Source organism: Hylaeus volcanicus, chromosome 1, assembly GCF_026283585.1.
Source record: "Hylaeus volcanicus isolate JK05 chromosome 1, UHH_iyHylVolc1.0_haploid, whole genome shotgun sequence".
NCBI classification, from domain to species: Eukaryota; Metazoa; Arthropoda; class Insecta; order Hymenoptera; family Colletidae; genus Hylaeus; species Hylaeus volcanicus.
The window spans coordinates 14,840,997-14,860,423 of NC_071976.1; the positions used below are offsets into that span (position 1 = coordinate 14,840,997).

The 19,427-nt window shown below is 32.6% G+C and overlaps 2 protein-coding genes across 7 annotated transcripts; one reads left to right on the top strand and one right to left on the bottom strand.

Moving 5' to 3' along the window:
- The first annotated feature begins 11,349 nt into the window (after window positions 1-11,349).
- LOC128880679 (uncharacterized) lies at window positions 11,350-13,745 on the top strand. The gene is made up of 4 exons (XM_054131044.1): window positions 11,350-11,577; window positions 12,234-12,354; window positions 12,428-12,635; window positions 13,348-13,745. The coding sequence occupies exons 1-4, from the start codon at window positions 11,350-11,352 to the stop codon at window positions 13,532-13,534; spliced, it is 744 nt and encodes a 247-aa protein (XP_053987019.1). The 3' UTR covers window positions 13,535-13,745.
- A 1,006-nt stretch (window positions 13,746-14,751) lies between these two features.
- Window positions 14,752-19,355, bottom strand: LOC128877705 (nuclear transcription factor Y subunit alpha). 6 transcript variants are annotated; one of them, XM_054125267.1, is made up of 7 exons: window positions 19,063-19,355; window positions 16,573-16,887; window positions 16,376-16,512; window positions 15,626-15,799; window positions 15,447-15,538; window positions 15,200-15,341; window positions 14,752-15,122 (listed from the first exon to the last, which is right to left on the bottom strand). In XM_054125267.1, the coding sequence occupies exons 2-7, from the start codon at window positions 16,862-16,864 to the stop codon at window positions 15,051-15,053; spliced, it is 909 nt and encodes a 302-aa protein (XP_053981242.1). In that variant the 5' UTR covers window positions 16,865-16,887; window positions 19,063-19,355; the 3' UTR covers window positions 14,752-15,050. The 6 variants fall into 6 exon arrangements, with proteins under 6 accessions (XP_053981242.1, XP_053981241.1, XP_053981243.1 ...); XM_054125266.1 differs by having other exon boundaries at window positions 15,200-15,344; window positions 16,573-16,882; window positions 19,063-19,354; XM_054125268.1 differs by having other exon boundaries at window positions 15,200-15,344; window positions 16,394-16,512; window positions 19,063-19,354.
- Window positions 19,356-19,427: the final 72 nt, after the last annotated feature.

The window sequence follows — 19,427 nt, forward strand, 5'->3', positions numbered from 1 at the left end:
GTGAGGGAAGGATGATTCTTTCTGAGAACGATGCGAGCCACCGCCACCGCGAATACAGTGGCCACCACCCTTGCCACGAGCAACTGGTTGCGAAGCAACTAGTACCCTCGCTGTGCCTTTCGCCGATTATGTAGCCTTATCAAGCCTGATTGAATTACACTCTCAGACAAAAAGATAGCACGTCTGTGTTAAGATTATGCTAGCGTGGAAACTCTGAGTTATATGTAAAATGTACCTTCTACGAATATGTAAACATAACATAGATTAACTTTACTTCAATGAGTTCCCTTAGTTCGAAGAGAAATTCAGTGAGTAACTTTAATATTCGGACACTATGAGATTTTTACATTATCACATCATAACTTCGTTTCTAACAAAACAAGCAAAAAACATAATCAAGTATTATATTAACGTATATGTTTAGTAAACAATAGTATAAGTTTTATTTACATAACTTACTGTAGTTGGTAAATAACACGATTTAAACAAAATATTGTCTGATTTTTCCGTTACTTTAATATTCGGACACTTGGTAGTGTAGCACCTTTTCTGAGTGTTTACGCAGAGTTACTTCGAGTTTAGAATAAGTGTTTGTTTACAAACACAGTCGACTGTTCGGATGATACTAACAAGCTTTATTTCATCAGTTATTCTTCGATAACCGTTACGTGCACGTGTATAATCCCACGCAAAAGCAATACCACGTGTAATATACGACAACTTGTGATTTTTCACACTGCAAAGGGGAAATCATGTAGACAAATTGTTGCCATACTCAACATGAGTAACAGTACAGTGGCAAATATCATTAAACGGTTCAAATACGAGGATCGTCTAGACTCTATACCCCAAAAGGGCCAACCGAACAAGTTGGATGCACGTGATAAGACAAAACTAATAAGAAAAATGAAGAAGGATCCTTCACTCAGTGCACCAAAATTAGCAACAGAGCTCTTAAACGAGACTGGGAAGAAGGTACATCCCCAAACAATCCGCAAGAGCCTTAAAAGATAGTGATTACAATGGAAGAGTAGCTAGGAAGAAACCGTATGTGAATGAACAGAATCGAAAGAAGAGATTAAATTTTGCTAAAGAATTTGTTTTCAAGGAAGAAACATGGTGGAACGATGTCATTTTTACCGACGAAAGTAAATTTATCATTTTTGGATCAAATGGACGAAGAATGGTGTGGTGTAAGAAAAATGAAGAATTAAAATTTTAAAATCTAAGGCCAACTGTAAAGCATGGAGGGGGTAGTGTGCTTGTCTGGGTCTGTATATCCACATTTGGGCTGGACGAATTAGTTTTTATTGACAATATTATGAACAAAAATGCGTATTTGAACATATTAAAAAGTAATTTACACAAAAGTGCTACACAAATGGGAATTTTAAACACATTTAAATTTTACCAGGACAATGACCCAAAACATAACGCACGCATCGTGCAAGAATATTTACTGTACAATTGTCCAAAAGTTTTACAACCACCACCTCAATCACCTGGCCCCAATCCTATCGAAAATGTATGCAATGAACTAGAGGGATGTATCAGGACAACAACAATATCTTCAAAAGAAATGTTGAAACATCGGTTAAAAGAAGAATTGGACAAAATAACTATAGAATATTCAAAAAAAAATCATTAGCAATGTGTCACAACGTTTAAATAAGTGATACAACAGAATGGCTACCCAACAAGATATTAAAACACATATTATTATAAAAATTAACCTCAAAATAAATGGTTTCTAAAAGTGTCCGAATATTAAAGTAACGGAAAAATCAGACAATATTTTGTTTAAATCGTGTTATTTACCAACTACAGTAAGTTATGTAAATAAAACTTATACTATTGTTTACTAAACATATACGTTAATATAATACTTGATTATGTTTTTTGCTTGTTTTGTTAGAAACGAAGTTACGATGTGATAATGTAAAAATCTCATAGTGTCCGAATATTAAAGTTACTCACTGTACATAATCCGACGCAGACAAAATGATAGCACACTTGAACTGGGTTTACATATTCTTCAGTGTTCCGTGAATTTGCATGAAGTTATTACGTTCAATTTCTAGAGCTTTGTTATATCGCTATCCTCGTAATGGGTCGTGACAAAAAGCTTAGTGAAAGTGTCATTAGTGTAATATTAGCTCTGCGGAAACAAAAGTTATCCATTACTCAAATTGCAAAAGAAATTAGTCGCACTTGAAGAGTTATTGTATAATTTGCTGAAATATACAAGTGCACATGGAAAAAATAAAAGTACAGGAAGGCCAGCAGCATTATCTGAACGCGATACACGGGCAATAATACGTGCTGCTTCCAATTCTCGTGCTATTGCGAGAGAGATCGCTAAGAAAGCTGGCGTAGAAAGAAATATGCAAAATGTTCGTCATGAAGACTCCAGACTAGGCATTATAAATCGGGCTAGAGTAATGACAAAACCATCACTAAACGTAAGACATAAGGAGTCACGGTTGTTATTTGCAAATGCACATGTACTTTGGAAGAAGACTTGTAGAAAAGTAATCTTTACGGATGCGAAGCGGTTCACCTTTGATGACCCAGACGGATGTACGTATTATTATTGCGTTGTTCGTAAACAACCACTAACAAAAATTCGACGTCAAAAACGTGGAGATGGAGTAATGGTTTGGGCTGTTAACGGATATTAAGGGAACACAAAAATTAAGTTTATTCAAAGCAAAATGAATAGCATTCGTTACCTTGAACTAATAAAAAATCAAATTTATACGTATGTAGAACGCATTGCTGTTACACCATATACGTATATCCCAGCAAGATAATGCTGCGATACATGCTGCTAAAATTATTAAGGAATATTTTTTAAAGGAGAATATTTCCATTCGTCAATGGCCGGCGCGCGCACCCGACCATAATATCATCAAAAATTGCTGGCCAATTCTTTTGCAAGCAGTGGAGATGAAAATCCGAGAGCCATTACAGAAAAATCAATAATCACTGCTCAAAAATAGTCCAAAGATAGTTACTGTTTGGTGTGGATTTTGGTCGAAAGGCGTAATCGGTCCATTCTTTTTTGAAAACGAGAATGAAGACGCAGTTATAGTGAATGTTGCACGCTATGATGAAATGGTTATTGATTATTTATGGCCGAAATTAAATGGAATCAACATAAGCAATGCTTATTTTCAACAAGACGGAACTACGCCACACACAACGCGTGAAAATATTCAGTTTATTGCTATCGAAATTTGATGGTCGATTAATTTCAAGTAATGGTGATATGAATTGGCCACTTCGATGGTGTGATTTGACCCCATTGGATTTTTTTCTTTGGGGTTATTTGAAACGTAAAGTTTATGCCAGCAAACCAGCAACAATTCATGACTTGAAAAACAACATTAGAAATGAAATTGGTGAATAAAACGAGCAAATATGCCAAAATGTTATCGAAAATGTTGACTTTCGAATTGGTCTGTAAACATGGTCGTGATGGTCATTCGACAGATATCGTTTTCCACACATAATTATCATAGATAATACCTGATAATTAAATAAAAAAACTAATAAAATTAAAAAGAGTATCTATTTTATTTAAAAAAAACTTCCTATAGTCTATTTTGGATAACCCTGTATGTAAAATTGTAATTTATTAACTTATTTTTTATAAACAATGACATTCTACATATTCTCGGAAATCTCTAGAATAGATAGATTACAAAAAAAATAGCTATTTGTGTAAGTTGAGAAATTAACAAGAAAAAAACAAGATTCTATGAAGATTACATTGAAGATTAGATAGATCAATCATTTTAATCTTCATAGAGAATAAATTCGAATCATTGACACATTTTTTAAGGATCACTTTAATTACAAACTAAAATACAAGAGAGTATTTTTTGCCTAAGTTACAATATTAGGAGACCGATCATTCCATGCAATGCAAACAGTATCTTATACACACCTCATTATAATAATAGTATAGATTATAGATACTTAAAGAATAAATGATAAATATTAGAGTATTTCATATAATTCCAGTATAACAACTTTTGAAACATTTATTTATACAAAGTAAAATTAATTACACATCTAGTTAAAGCATATACTACATAGATATTAGGTATTATATACTACTAGATATTATATTAGATATCAGTATACTATTTTTATATATTTTCACTTCAAAATGAACTCTTCATCTATTATGTAAGCAAATGATAATACCCAGAATTTGTTATCGTTATGTGAAGCGATAATTTTCAAGACATGTATTGATTAAAATGATTTCATATGTACAAAATACTCCAAAAAATGAGTTTACCTAATCGCAATCATCTCATTAGCCTTCACTTGTTTCTTCGTAATCCAAATGAAATACACGAACTCACCGAAACTATCATGGATCGTAGTACTGTTTGCGCTTCTGCTGTGCACCTGTTTAGTTTGTATACCTGTTTAGTTTGCACACCTGTGCATTTGTAATTAACCCCGAAGTTTATTTACCTACTGCGAGTACACACGCCTAACTGAAATTTCGCCTGTCTCAATATTCGCTACTATTATCTTTACTCTCGTTCGTTAACTTTCCGAATTTATTATCCTGTTCAGGTCGCAGATACGCCTATTGTTGTCCACGTTTTATTTTTTAATAACCTCGTTATGGAATATTAATCTTTCTTTTCATCAAGCAACGAAAGAACGTGAATAAGTCAGGAATAACGATTCACGCATTTCCACGTTATTTGCATTTATATAGAGATGCGCACGAGATGAGATGAATCTCAATCTCGTCTCGATCTCGCATCTTGAAATCGAATGCGAGATCGAGATTACTTGTAACATTCTAGGTCGATATAGGAATTCAGCATGTCGAGATTTGGGCAAGATCAAGATTATTTCACATTCTCGTCGAGATCTCGACAAAATACATATTTTATTATATTGCCGATCGCCAACACATATCACACCGTGACTGCTGCGCTAAAAAACGATGCCACACACGAAGTTACTCAAAAGAAACGTAATTGGTCGGTGACTGAAATCATAAACTAGTTACTTATTGGTTAGTAATGATTTCGAACATTTTTAGATAAAACATCTACCGCTGTCCGCGCGGTGTAATATTAAAGTAAAGTCATAGTCTCGGGCATTGCTTGAACAAATATAGTTAATAATTAATGTAATTATTGTCAAAAATTAATTTTTAGTTATTCCAGCTAACAGATATAACGATATAGAAAAATTTTGAACCGTGATCCTTATTAATATTTAATCGAAGACTGAATGTTACTATATGCATTGTAAATATTCAATTAATTCGGAGATGTACATGTTTAATGCATTTTAAAGTTTCAGATTATTACACCAATCTTTGTCGAGAATATAATATTTCCGAACATGAAAAGTTGAGAATAAAATTTAAATAAGTAATCGTAAGAAATTTGTCTACATTTTAATATTTATTGATTGGAACAATTAAAACTTAATATCTCCGACATAAATAAACATATATAGTATATACAGCATCATTCAGTGTTCGATTAAACATTAATAACAATAACGGTTCAGAATAAGTATTCATTCGAGACATTAATTGTGAGAAATTTGTCAATATTCTAATATCTATTGATTGAACCAACTAAATATTAATTTCTGACAATAGTTACATTAATTATTAACAATAATTGTTTAAACCGAGAATACAACTTTTCTGTAATATTAATGTTTTGCAAATTGTTTTCTCGATGGATCTTGTAATAAGATCTTTAGATATAAAAAGTGTAAAGTGTAAAGTGTAAAGTGAGATTAGATTTAGATTAGCAGGAATATAATTAGTTTTCTGAAAAATTTATTTGTATAAATTATGTATTACATTAATATATTTTTATTGCAAAATGTTAAAAAATTTTCACGACAATTTGTCTATTTAAACTACAGTTGAAACTACGGAATACGTATTTTCTGAAATTTTGTTTTCTTCCATTATATAAAATTATCCTACTTGTAATGTACTTGTATTCTGTGCGAAATGGAATACTTAAATCCGTATAATCTAAGAACTGGAAAACTTGTATATCGTTCCTAATTATACAAAGATATGTATTATAAGTGACGATATTCAATTCTTTAGTAATATATTCCGAGAATGTTTCCACATTTTTAAATTTTGATTCCAATTCTATAAGTCGAAAGTAGTGAAGCAACCGTTGAACTTCGTTTGTTCGGAATATAAACGCGTTCCTCTCAAAAAATAAAATAATTCGAAACTGTATTGTTTATTTTTCTAATAAAGACATACACTAGTCGACATAATTATAAGACACCCCGAAAAATATTGGTTTAGGTACTTAATAATGTAGTTATATTAAAATACACTTCGTCAAAAGAAAATGGTTTATTTTTTAATAACAACTTCATAAATTTTGCGAAAAATGATAAAACATTTCTAATTTATTTAAAAATAATACAATTTCGATTGGACATAATTATAAGACACTGCTTAAAAGAAAAAGAGAATGTACAAAAGTTCTGAAAATTTATACACATTTTGAAGTACTAATAATGTGTAGAGCCTCCTTTATTTTGAACAACTTCGATCATTCGTTTCGGTAGACTTTTAAATAAATGTTTTATATTCTTTTGATCTAAGTCTTCCCAACCTTTCAGATTTGCTACCTTCAAATCATTAAGACTATTCTATTGTTTGCCACCTTCGTATACTCTTCTACTCAACTGACCCCACACATTTTCTATAATATTGAGATCCGGAGACCGTGCTGGCCAATCTAAAATTGGTGAATTTTGAGCATGAAAATAATTTTTTACAATTTTAGCTGTATGAACAGTTGTATTGTCCTGCTGGAATATGAAATGTTCACCAGCCACTCTTTCAGCATGATTCTGAATCTGCTCTTGTACTAGTTTTGAATAACCAGTAGCTTCCATTCTGCCATCAATGGACTTGATTTCGGTCTTCCCATTATACCCGATGGCTGCCCATAACATCACAGATCCTCCACCACATTGACGGCGACTTAAAATTCTTGCTTCTTTTCGTAAATCGTGAAAATAGTATTTCCAACCATCAGGTCCATCTAAATTCATTTTCTTTTCATCAGTAAAAAGCACTTTCCGCCATTTTTTCTTTCACAGTAGGCGATTAAGAGCAAAATCCAGTCGACGTTGTTTGTATACTATCGACAAAGGTGGTTTAACAGCAAACTTTTTTCGTTTCAGATGCTGTGTCTTTTGTATAACTCTTTTTACAGTCTTTACAGATACTTTTAACCCACATCTACTAAAATTTTCCTAGGTGTAAGAGCTGAATTTGATGCATACCTTAAAACTGCTCTTTTATCTCTTGAAGTAAGGGATAATTGTCTTCCAGATCTCTTCTTTTTTCCGTAATTTTTTGGATTATTTAAAAAATTACGAATTACACACATACTTCTTTTTATTTTTGGTGACATTTGTTTTAAATTCTCTCCTTTTGCTCTTCTTTGAAAGATTTCTATTTTTTCCCCTTCAGATAGAACTTTATCACGTGGCATGATTTTAGTTTTAATGTTTTTCTATTTTATACTAACAAAATCACTATAATAGAGAATTCACAATACGAGACACACGAATACATTTAGATTCAACGACTGTCTGTAGTCGAGTAACATTAATGTCTTATAATTTTGTCCTACAGAAGAAATCAAACATTACAATTCTTGGAAATGCTTCGACGCTTTGTGTTTGTTAACATTGTGATGGAGTTCGCGAATAATACTCTTTCATCCCATCATCATTTACGCTACGTATACAAGCTTATACATATTTTTTTTTTTTAAATAAATGGGGTGTCGTATAATTATGTCCATCAGTGTATTCTGAACATAATATCAGTAAACAGGTTTGACAAGATTCTCCAATATCCTTATCCACATCCCTATTCCTCTCTAACTCCTCCCGCGTCCATCCCCTGCTCTCAAAGAACTTTTCCCTCTCAAAATGAGCGCTTTACAAAGCGTAAAAAAACTCTTTGTCTTAAGAACCGATTGACGTATCAATGTACCAGTAGTCTCATTCGATTCAGGATAAAAAATCACATATTTAATATAATTGCAGCTAAAGTTGTTGTATTTAATGTACTAGAAACGTATTGTTGAATGTACCGCAGAAAATTGTCGATAGTTTTACAATTGACAAGAAATATCTTTTGAGTCCCAAGTTATCCCACGTACGCGCTAATTTTAGTTATCGGTGGCTATTTTTCAACCCTCTAGAAAAAGCAGATAAAAAAACTTGTGACGAGGGAAGAAACAGTAAGCAAGGGACACCAACAAGGATGCAGCTACATATAACAGGGAAATTCGATGTCGTGTCCTAATTGGCGTTTATAGTACACGAGGGTGCCATGCTTCAACTCTTGTTATATCGCTTCCATAATGAGCCACGAGAAATTGGAGAATCATTAGCCACCAAATGGAAATTTTTTTTTCGATCAAACCAATTGATTTCCTCTAACAAGGAGAGGCCACAAACTAGGGGTCACCGATTTGAATTAGCTTTTAACACAGTATAGTACTCTACTTAGGAGAGTATTTGAGCAAAGGGGCAAAGCTCGCTACTTCAGCGTTTTTGAGAAAAATTAATTTAAAAAATATGACGCCGCTTAGCTTCTTATCTTCAGTTCCTTTAGAATAGTTCACAAGATGACAGCGTAGTTAAGTCCACTTCGGACTTGAGTTCGATTCTCGTCTAGTATGAATTTTTTTCTAATTTTTTTTTTAATTTAACGTTACCTTAAATATTTATTCTTGTAAAATTATATTAAATTGACCGACAATTTTGTTTCTTGTTTAAAAATTTTGCAATATTTTTCAGGAAACTTGTTTCTTACTTGCACACATAACGTAAGCAGTTGAAAGATTTCAAAACCAAACTAAATTCCGAATAGCAAAATTTAATCTCGACCGTGTAATCAATGCGGATCAAATAGATTGTCGATACCAGATGACATATATGTATAATAAATCGTTGGAGTCCCAGGGACTTAAAAGCGTTTTCGTAAGAAGGAAAGAGCTTAAACAAATCAACGCCTTCATACACCGCACAATACAGTGTAACTGCTTCAGGCAAACTGCTTCCCTTACAAGGGAACATATCCAATTGTCACAGGTCGATTTTGATAAAATTTACGTGGTAGGTATTAGGTTGTCCCAAAAGTTTCTTTCGTAATTTCCACTCAATTATTTTGTGTGGGAGTGCTTATATAAATAGACAATCTAATTTCTTAGATATTGATGTTGTAATAGTAATGGAGCAAAATGAATCGTACACAATTCAATAATGTAACATTAGACATAAAATATTGTGTATGTATTACTTATTAATAAAACGAAAGAAACTTTTGGGACAACCTAATAGTTCTCAAAAAAATATTTGACACGTATTTTTTTTATCGACAATCGTCCATATTGAAGGGGTGAAAATAGCCCCTAAAGATGGGGGTGAATACCATGTTTTTTTAAATATCTTGAAAACTAGACAAGCTAGGACAACAATTTTTTTTCAAAAATATGCGTTTTTGAATGGGTAATTTACTCATGCCAAAAGAAATTATTTATTTATTTATTTAAATAATTTATTTTTGAAAAAATGTCTTCTGTTAATTTATGTTACTAAATATTGTTTCTCATTCATGAAAATTTATATGCGTAAACTACAGGTTAAAATTCAGGATGCATGTTTTTGGACATTTTGATTTTCACCATATAACAATAATTATATTAACCCTTTACCTACCGGGCTATTTAGAAACAGTCTTTAATGCAAAAAAGAATTTTCTACAGTAGCATATGCCAATTTAGGCTGCCATTAATTCCTTCACACTATTACTAGGTACATTGAAAGCCAAGTCTGTTTCCAAAAACTGAACATCGTAAGTAGACAATCATCAAAACAGTAAATAAATTCGAAAAGCTAAATACTGGAATTAAAAAGCCTATAAATAGGCTCCCGGTAAATAAAGTGTTAAATGGGGAATTCCTTCTTCCGTGCCAAAAATGTGGCTTCTTTATCATTTTTTTTTTACATAAAGTATGCATGATTTCAATTTGAAACTTTATACACGTCTCTAGTATTATTTTAGAAAGATGTACAAATTTTTATGGAAAGATTTATCGACAAATATAAATGTTACAGCCCGTTGTCCATGACGCCGTAATGAAAAGATTGACCGTTGGTTGACTTGATTTCCATCGTTTAAATAAACTGAAGTAAATAAATCAATTAGCGTTTTATTCAATAGGAATGTCGTTATCCTACTGCGAAAAACTATATCAAATAAAATATTGTTATTAACGAGAGATGGTATCGAACAATCAAATAAAATGTCGTTAACGTGTCTTTTTTTTACTCAGAATCCTTCATAATTAGTTAATAATTTATTGGTATCTCCATTGATGATAAATAGTAGTATAGTAGTACATAGAACAATAGTAACTCTCAAGGATTATTCTTGTCACGATTTTTTTAGTTATTAAGCAATCATCAAGGATTTCAATGAGAATTTTCGCTTCGCTCGATTGTTTGTTACATTCTATAAATGAATTATTAACTTTTACGACTCGTAGAGGATAGTATAGATCGTTGCAACATTCAAGAAAAATTTCTATTACGATCTCGATTTTTATTAAATGTTCAACAAAGATTTCAGTCTTGACTACACGTTACTTCGTTAGAAATATTCGCTTTACTTTATGGTTTGTTAACTTTTTGCATATAAATAATGGACCTTGGTACTCGTAAAAGACAGTATAGATTATTAGCAACATTCAAGAACCGTTCTTGATACGATTTCGATTGAAATTAAACAGTTATAAACGTTTTTCAACGATTAGTATATGCAAAATTTAAATTTCGCGCTGGTGGCGCCATCTAGCAGTTGGATCAGGGAAATTTAAATTTTGCACATACTAATCGCCGAAAAATATTTATAACTATTTAATTTCAATCGAAATCGTATCAACAACGGTTCTTGAATGTTGCTAATAATCTATACTGTCTTCCACGAATACCAAGGTCCATTATTTATATGCAGAAAGTTAACAAACCATAGAGTAAAGCGAATATTAATATTTAAGTATTGGAATAGTAGTTGAATTATGTTGACAGAATATTTGAATCACTGAAGTGAGATTGATTGTGAGATATTTCCTTTTGCTACTTTTTTTTTCTTTTATACAGGCATTAAAATTCACCGATTTTCATCGCCAACTTCAGAATTTTTATTAACCTTTATGTACAATTTCATCTACGTTCTCCACAAGAAACTTTCACGATATACATATTTTGAAACGACGAAAAAGAATGTTTATGGAAATAGAAGACGAAACACGCGATTTTGTAACAATTTACAGAAAAGACTTTTTAGGGAGAGAAACGAAAAAACGAAGAGAATACAGGCCACAACGCAAGTATCCCCTACCCCTCAATATCTTAAACGGACCCTATAGAAAATGTCTAAACACTCGTCAACAAAATTTTTCGTTACCTGTAAATGAACAAAGCGAGGACCCTCAAGAATATTTAAATAAGGTAAAGAAGATATAACGATCGTTTATTGTGTTAATTATCATACACTGCATTCGATCGAGTAATTAAATTATTGAAAATATTGCCCATTTCTGCTGTAAACTATCAAGTAAAAATATTCAACCAGCATACACTGATCTTGTTCAAATTTATATTGGAGGTAGTTTTCATCAAAATAATTGATACGTATTGTTTTTATTAACAATCGTCCATATCGAATAAGAACAGCACCTAAAATGGGGTATGAAAAATGTTTTTTTTTAAATAACTTGGAAATAGAGGAGCTAGGACAAAATTTTTTAAATTAAACGTCTTCGATTGAGTAGTTCACTCGTGCAAGAAATAATGTATTGTTTAAAGAATATATTCTTTTTTAAGTTGTTAAAAAATCTTCGAAATAATTATAATTTCTCACTATATATAGTAAGGAAAGTAACAGGTAAATCGTTGATCAACTGAAGATTAATATTTGCCAAAACCAAAATACTACATTATCGTTGCTACGTACGAACAACAACCAACCACACATTCACTAAATATTAATTTGGAATTTAACAAAATATTTCTGGTCAAACAATTATATTTTTTAATAAAGAACAATAATAATTCTAATAATTTATTTTAATAATATAATTTAAATAATCTATGAAAATATTCAGATTAGAAACGAGCATCCACTGTTAAAAAAAATCTTTCCGGAAGTTGCGCCGAACGAAAATGTGATCGAAGAGAAAGAAAATCGGATCACGCAAACTATATATCATACGGATTATTCAAAAGGTTTTTAATGTGTTTTGTACATACATCACTGATTCAACTTACATGTAATGATTGAAAAATTTATGAAAATTAGGCGATTATTCGTCACGCATAAAAATATATGGCAAGTGGAAAGACATCCATTTACCAGACGATTGGATCATATCGGAAACGATTCAAAGAAAATCTTATAGGAATCCATGGAAAATTGCTACCGAAAATTTGTTGCTTATTTCCCGAAGTGGAAAACCACCGGATAATCTAAAACCGAGTCAAAAAGAAAGAGAAATCCTCCGTATAAGGTAAGTAACTAAAGTACACAGGTTAAACTTGTTTTCAATATTTCATTATTGCATATTTCTTACGTTATAAAAACATTTTTACCATACCTTTCACAACATGTAGAGTATTTATACACAAATAAATGTATTTAAAAGTTACAATGGGTGTAGAAAGTATTCGTACACTGATCAATTTCCAAAAAACTGTGTAAAATTGTAATTTATTAACTTATTTTTTATAAACAATGACATTCTACATGTTCTAGGAAATCTCTAGAATAGATAGATTACAAAAAAAAAATAGCTATTTATGTAAGTTGCGAAATTAACAAGAAAAAAGCAATTAATCGATAGAAATGTTGAAGCAATAAGTATTCGCACAACTGTTTAAAAGTATTTTCCTGGAAATTTGATGTTTTCTAATTCGCACGGAGCAATAAACTAATGTATTTACGTTACAAACTCTGCTGTAAATGGTTCGTCATAGGAATCGTACAAATACTAATTGCTTCTATACTTTTACCCACTTTTCGCGTTTTTTTGTTAATTTCACAAATTATATTAACTAGTAAATGTTGTTTGGACTATATCTATCTTAGAGACTTACGAGAATATGTAAAATATCATTGATTATACAAAAGGAAGTTAAGAAACCACAATTTCACACAAAAGTTTTTTGGGAAATTGATCGGTGTACGAATACATTCTACACCCACTGTATTTACTCTTCTAGAACTGGTGATACGGAATACAATGCTACGATCGATGCTACGGGAAGTAAAATAATAGACGAATGCCTGTTAGGAGCACCTTTGCCAGTCGAACCGAACATGTATGTTACAGAGCCAGACAGTTCACTGTCAGAATGCTCTAAAGTTTTAACAGAAAAGAAGATTGCACTTCCATCTAATGTATTTTAATAAAAAGTAGAAGAATATACGTACGGAAAATGGTTCAAAGTAAGGTATGGAAGAAACAAATAACTGTCTTAAATGTACGTATTCCACAGGAAAATCAGAAAAATTTCAGAATTCAGAAAAATCCTGTGAAAAATAATAGGTTCGAGATTTAAACTATACGTGAAAGGTTATATTAAATAAATCACCAAATATAAATTATTACAAAACACAACTCATGTCAGTTTACTTGTATATACTTAGTTCCATTACAAATATATTATTTCCTATTTTCACCCAACTTAACTATTACTTTACAATTGTTCACATTCACGCTGAGCATATTATTATATTTCGTGTAAATCTTACATTTATAATTTTACAGTTATTTACAAGTTCAACTTGTTACAGAACATTTAAAAATATCTTGTGAATGTGAAACGATTTCTATATTTATCTTTACATTCCCCAATGAAGCTACTGCAGATTTACTCATGTGGAATATCGTAAAAATCACTCTCAAAGAAAATTAATTAGATTAATCTCTCAATATTCTAAAGCCATTATTTTAATGGAAATTTGTATAGCCATACATTTCTTGCAAATCATCGTGGTGAATTTAAAATACACTAAAATAAAACGAGTATCAATTTTCCATAAATCTTTGAAACCTTTTAATCGACATAAAAGAATTATTTATTACAATATATTTTAAAATATTTTGATTACTACTTACATTCAATAAATATTACACCTCGATCGATCAAAATATTATCATTTCAAGGTGAAACACGTTATTTACAATAAGCCACTGAAATATGAGTAACTTCTTAAAAATATTCTTAAAAATTAACTATTCCCCATAAATCTTTACATTATACTAAATTAATTGTACTCACACTCAAAATTGTACAAAAAATCTCATCAGTGCGCGCGCTCTCTCTCTCTCTCATTCTCGACCGCTTCCTAGTTCATCATTGCAATGGAAGTTGAAGATTAATTCATTATAAAATCTATTCTACAAATGGTACCCAACACGTAATAATAAATTATAGTTCAGTCTCTCAATCCAATGTAGCGATACGTATGTTCTTCGAAATTTTACAAGTATTAAAAATCTTACATTCGATATGTTACATTGCAAATTTCGTATGTACACAATATATTGTTAACAATAACTGAATTACAATATATTATTCAACAAAATATCGTAATATGATAGTATTTAAATTTTCATTCAGTTTTCCGTTGCACCGCGACATAATACTATGCAATAATATTATCAGTAAGTGTTAGGCTACATACAAAGAAAAGCTAAAAAAATATATGACCAACACTTTTACAAACATATTATATACATCTTTGATATACACTTCGCAGTTTCTTATCCTCAACAACTGCTTACACTACATCTCCTATCAGAGAGTATTATTTACAAAATGTCCTTTGAAGACTGGCGCAAATATAAGTAGGATTTGATCATTGACACACTTTCCTTTTTCATTTATATTACCGGCGCTCATCGTATTTAAGTATTTATTTACATTAAGCGATTGTTCGAGGTAACAATGTCATCTTCAGAGATCATATCCTGAAGAGGTATACCTGGTTTCTGTAAGTGTTTAAAAATGCTTAGTAGAAGAGTCTCGGTGCTTTTTAGTATAAACAATAATAGGCACTTGCACTTACTTCGATAACAATGGTAGAGGCCATATTATCTGTGTCATGATACTGTACTCCTACGTTTGCTGCTGCTATTGCTATAGTACGAACGGTATTGGTGCTGGTCGAAGTTGAGATGTGCTGGGTAATCATGGAGTTTTCATTTGTTCTACTGGAACCATTACACTCTTATATGCGTAAAATAATGAATGAGATACTGTGCTTGCTTTATAGCTAAAATAATTGAAATAATAAGTTACATATAGAGACTTACTTCCGCTTCTTTACTTGACCAGAATGAAAACGACCACCTTCGCCACGAATTCTGTTCATTGCGTGTCGATGGCGAGACTCGTGGAGATATTTCTGCGAAAAAGATTGATTTGATAAATTTAATAAAAAAAAACACAATGCGATGTTAATTACATAATAAAAAGCGAAACATAAACTTACCGGTCTTTCCTTAGGTATTTTTCCTTCAGCTTCTAATTTAGCACGGGCCTGTCGACGTTTTAATATACGTCTATATTGTTTAGCATTTACATATAAAGGTTCTTCTTCAAAAACTTCGGCATTAGGTAATGCTACTCTTTGAAATTGTGTCTGCCCACTATTACCAGGTACCATCTAAGTAACAAAAATTGGAGCATTGCATTGTTAATCATTCCACAGAAATTCTTCATTATATTATCTTTTGATTATTTCGCGTAGTATAAATTGTAAATCCAATATTTGTTCGTCTATAGGATATTGTTCACAATGGAAAAATAAATTTTGATTTTTTTATTTCTTTTTTACTTTCCTTTCTATAAAATCCTTATTTATCTCTCTTGCCTATTTTCTTATTTTGTAATAATAATCTTTTTATACCCTTCGCAATGTTATTTACATATATTTTCAAATTTATATCATCTATGTTTTAGGATTCATATACAGTTTTTCTTGAAGAGAACTTCCAAAGAATATCAAATTTACAATTTATACAACATATCGTTAAATTTTTTAATAGAAACATCAATTTATATAAACTTCCTAAGTATATACGAAATATATTTTTAAATATTATATTATAATATTATTTAAAAATAAAAACATCAAAATAAGAATGCATCATGTTTACAGTACTGTTGCTCCATAATCACTACAAGTCAGTATAATATATTTACACAGACTATGTGAGTGAAAGAGACATTCTAATAGTACCATGACAACGTTTCCTGCCTGAGATGCTGCTGCAGTAGGACTTGCCAAAGGTTGGACCGGTGTTGTGGCTGCAGCAGTGGTTGTCGTCTGCGATGTTGTTCCAGCAATTTGCATAAGATTTCCATTGAGATTAATCACTACAAATAGCAATGAAATTGAAATATGACCTTTATAATATAATCAATCAACTATTGTACCTGTAGGTTGGGCTTGTTGAACTTGGCCCTCTAATTGAACTGGTTGATAAATGTATGTTTGTCCATCCGGAGTTTGGATGATTTGTGGTGTCTGCGGTTGTTGTATCACGATCTGTTGACCTGTACTAGTTAAACTAGACACTGGTACAACTTGTATTTGTCCATTAGGTGCAGCTACTTGTATGGCTTGTGGCAACATCATCGCTTGACCACCTTGTCCCATTTGAACAACCTGAACAGTTCCGCCGGCACTGCCAACGACAACTGCCTGCCCTTCTCCCAATTGATCCATTGCCAGTCCTTCCTATGTCTATACTATACAGAAAATATTGTGTTAGAACAAAATAATGAATTAATATCAAATGCTAGCTTCATCAATAGAAACTCTCTAACAGAGAAAGAACAACAAAATAATATACAATGCACTCTTGAGTTACATGAATTGGTATACATATTTTTGTTTCTTTGATTATTTCGTTGTAAAGAAATATACCTGTTCAACTTTAATTAACCTTTGTAACAAACATTAAATATCAAATGTAACATAAAGAGAAAGAAAGATTAATCCTGGCAACAAGTTTAACTCTAATTTTTAACATAGGACTGATCTTTTTTCTCTTTGTAATACATTGTACTTATATGCTACAAGTTATTTAGAAATTTATTAAATGAATTAACTGTGTAAGATAAGGACTTACTGTACATATACCTACATTTTATAAAATATGGTAAGTGAAATAAGAAAGCTGCTGTCTTAGCCAAATGCAACATAAGCAAATACAAGTAATATTTTCTATGTCAAATCTAGAAGTTACGTTTCCAAGGGAATCATCAGTTTCATAGGATACAAATATATAGCTTGCGATCCATCGATAAAGATTACTGATGTAGACTGTACACTGGGGTCTGAGAGGCCACATGTGAACTGTTAGATAGTTGACAGAAAATCAAACAACAAACATTATCTTTCGTTAAGAATGTCTTAGGGAAAAGGAACAGGGAAGGACAAAAAATGGTAAAGAAAGGATAGAGTATGGCATACGAAACAGATATAGTCAGGAAGGGATTAGGAGATTGAGAGGGGAGAGTGATAGAGTAACTCTGGAACTAGTGAACAGGGATAAGGAAAATCAGGAACAAGTGCAATTTAACCAAATAAGAGAAGCTAAATATAACAGTAGGTATAGATATTTATTTACGGGACAGAGGCCTGAGTATCTAAGGAAAGATGGAAGACTAAACAACCAAAGTTTGATGGCAAAGGCGAGGTGCGGAAATTTAGAACCGTGGAATAGATACTGGCTTGAGTGTGAGGAGAGGAGGTGCGAGTTTTGTGGAAGGGGACAAGGATCTCTGAAGCACTATTTAGCAGATTGCAACAAGCTGGAAAATTTTAGAGGCCAGGTTTAATGTAAGGAATATAGATTGGATAAGGAAATTAGTAAACGGGAAGGATAAAAGTACAAACTACAATTAGTAACATATGTTCAGAGGAGAGAAGCAAAGAGAGGGTATGTAATCGTGCGGTGTGACGAATGTAATGTAGCAGGGTGGATGGATGTGTGAGTATACAGAATGTAAAACCAAGTCCCATTTCTGGGCCGAAAGGCTGAAATTAATAAACTTACTACACTACATTATCTTTGGTTATGCAAAAATTGATTTTTAAGTAGAATGCACCTTATTCTTAATAGCATGTTCAATATCTTCTGTGGATTTCAGAGATATTAGCAGAATATGGCTCATAAAATAACTTCTTTGGCATCAATAAAGAATAGTAATATGATTAGACTGAAAAGTACTTGATTTTTTCAAAATTTTAGATGTGGGGTGTATTGGTCGAACCTAGCGTATGTGTAGACGCATACAAGAACGATTGTATACGCACTCATGATATCCTATATAATACTATGAATCACGTACAAAAACTGTCGACATTATTCGATGGAACGCAGATAGATAAAAGCGATGCTTGGATTCGAAACGAAAAGGTTAGATTCCCAAAGGAATCGGTATGATGGAAGGCAATTCGCGCGGTTCGCGATCATCGATAAAGATCGCCAACGTGGCCAACACATTGAGGTCCGAGGGCCCACGTGCAGAACGTTAAATACGCGGGATAGAGAATCGAGGCCAGGCAGCAATCATCACCTTCTGTCGCGCAGAAATCGTTTCCGAAGGATATCGTATCCTGTTCTTGGCGGCATGATTAACCTCGTGTCCCCACGATGCTTAACGTCTGTGGATAGGAAACGAAGGACGAAACGACCGTGCAGTAGACGGAACGCGACGTGCTCGATAACGAATGACGCGAATTTCGCACAAGAAACGCTCGTCTCGACAAACATGGCCGTGCTGAAAGGGTTTTTCAACGTCGTGAATGGACGGGCTCGCACTTGAAACAGTTCACGGAACGAAAACGCGGTTAATCGTACAACCGTGCGCGACCGAACGCGTACACCGCTGATGTTTGATAATTTGTGGACTTACATTGGATATTTTCGTGGGCACTTTCCCAATGATTGGTCGGCAAATTGAGGACCAATGGTCGGCGATAGAGAGTCCTCGGCTCTTGTGTATTGGTGGCACTGAACGGGGGGACCTGCCAGTACGATAGCAGCCCGATGCCAGACCGGTCGATGCCCCTCCGCTCCACGACGCGCCCAACCAATCTACTGGCTTGACTTATCCCCACCATCTGCTTCCCGCGCTTTCGTCAAACTTCCCGCGTTCCTCGCAGCTTGTTTCCCGCTACTATTTAAATCGATACCCGGTACAAATTCTACAACCTGTATAAATTACGTACAAGTTATAACAAATTATACAAAATATACAAATTACGTACGATGTAGAAG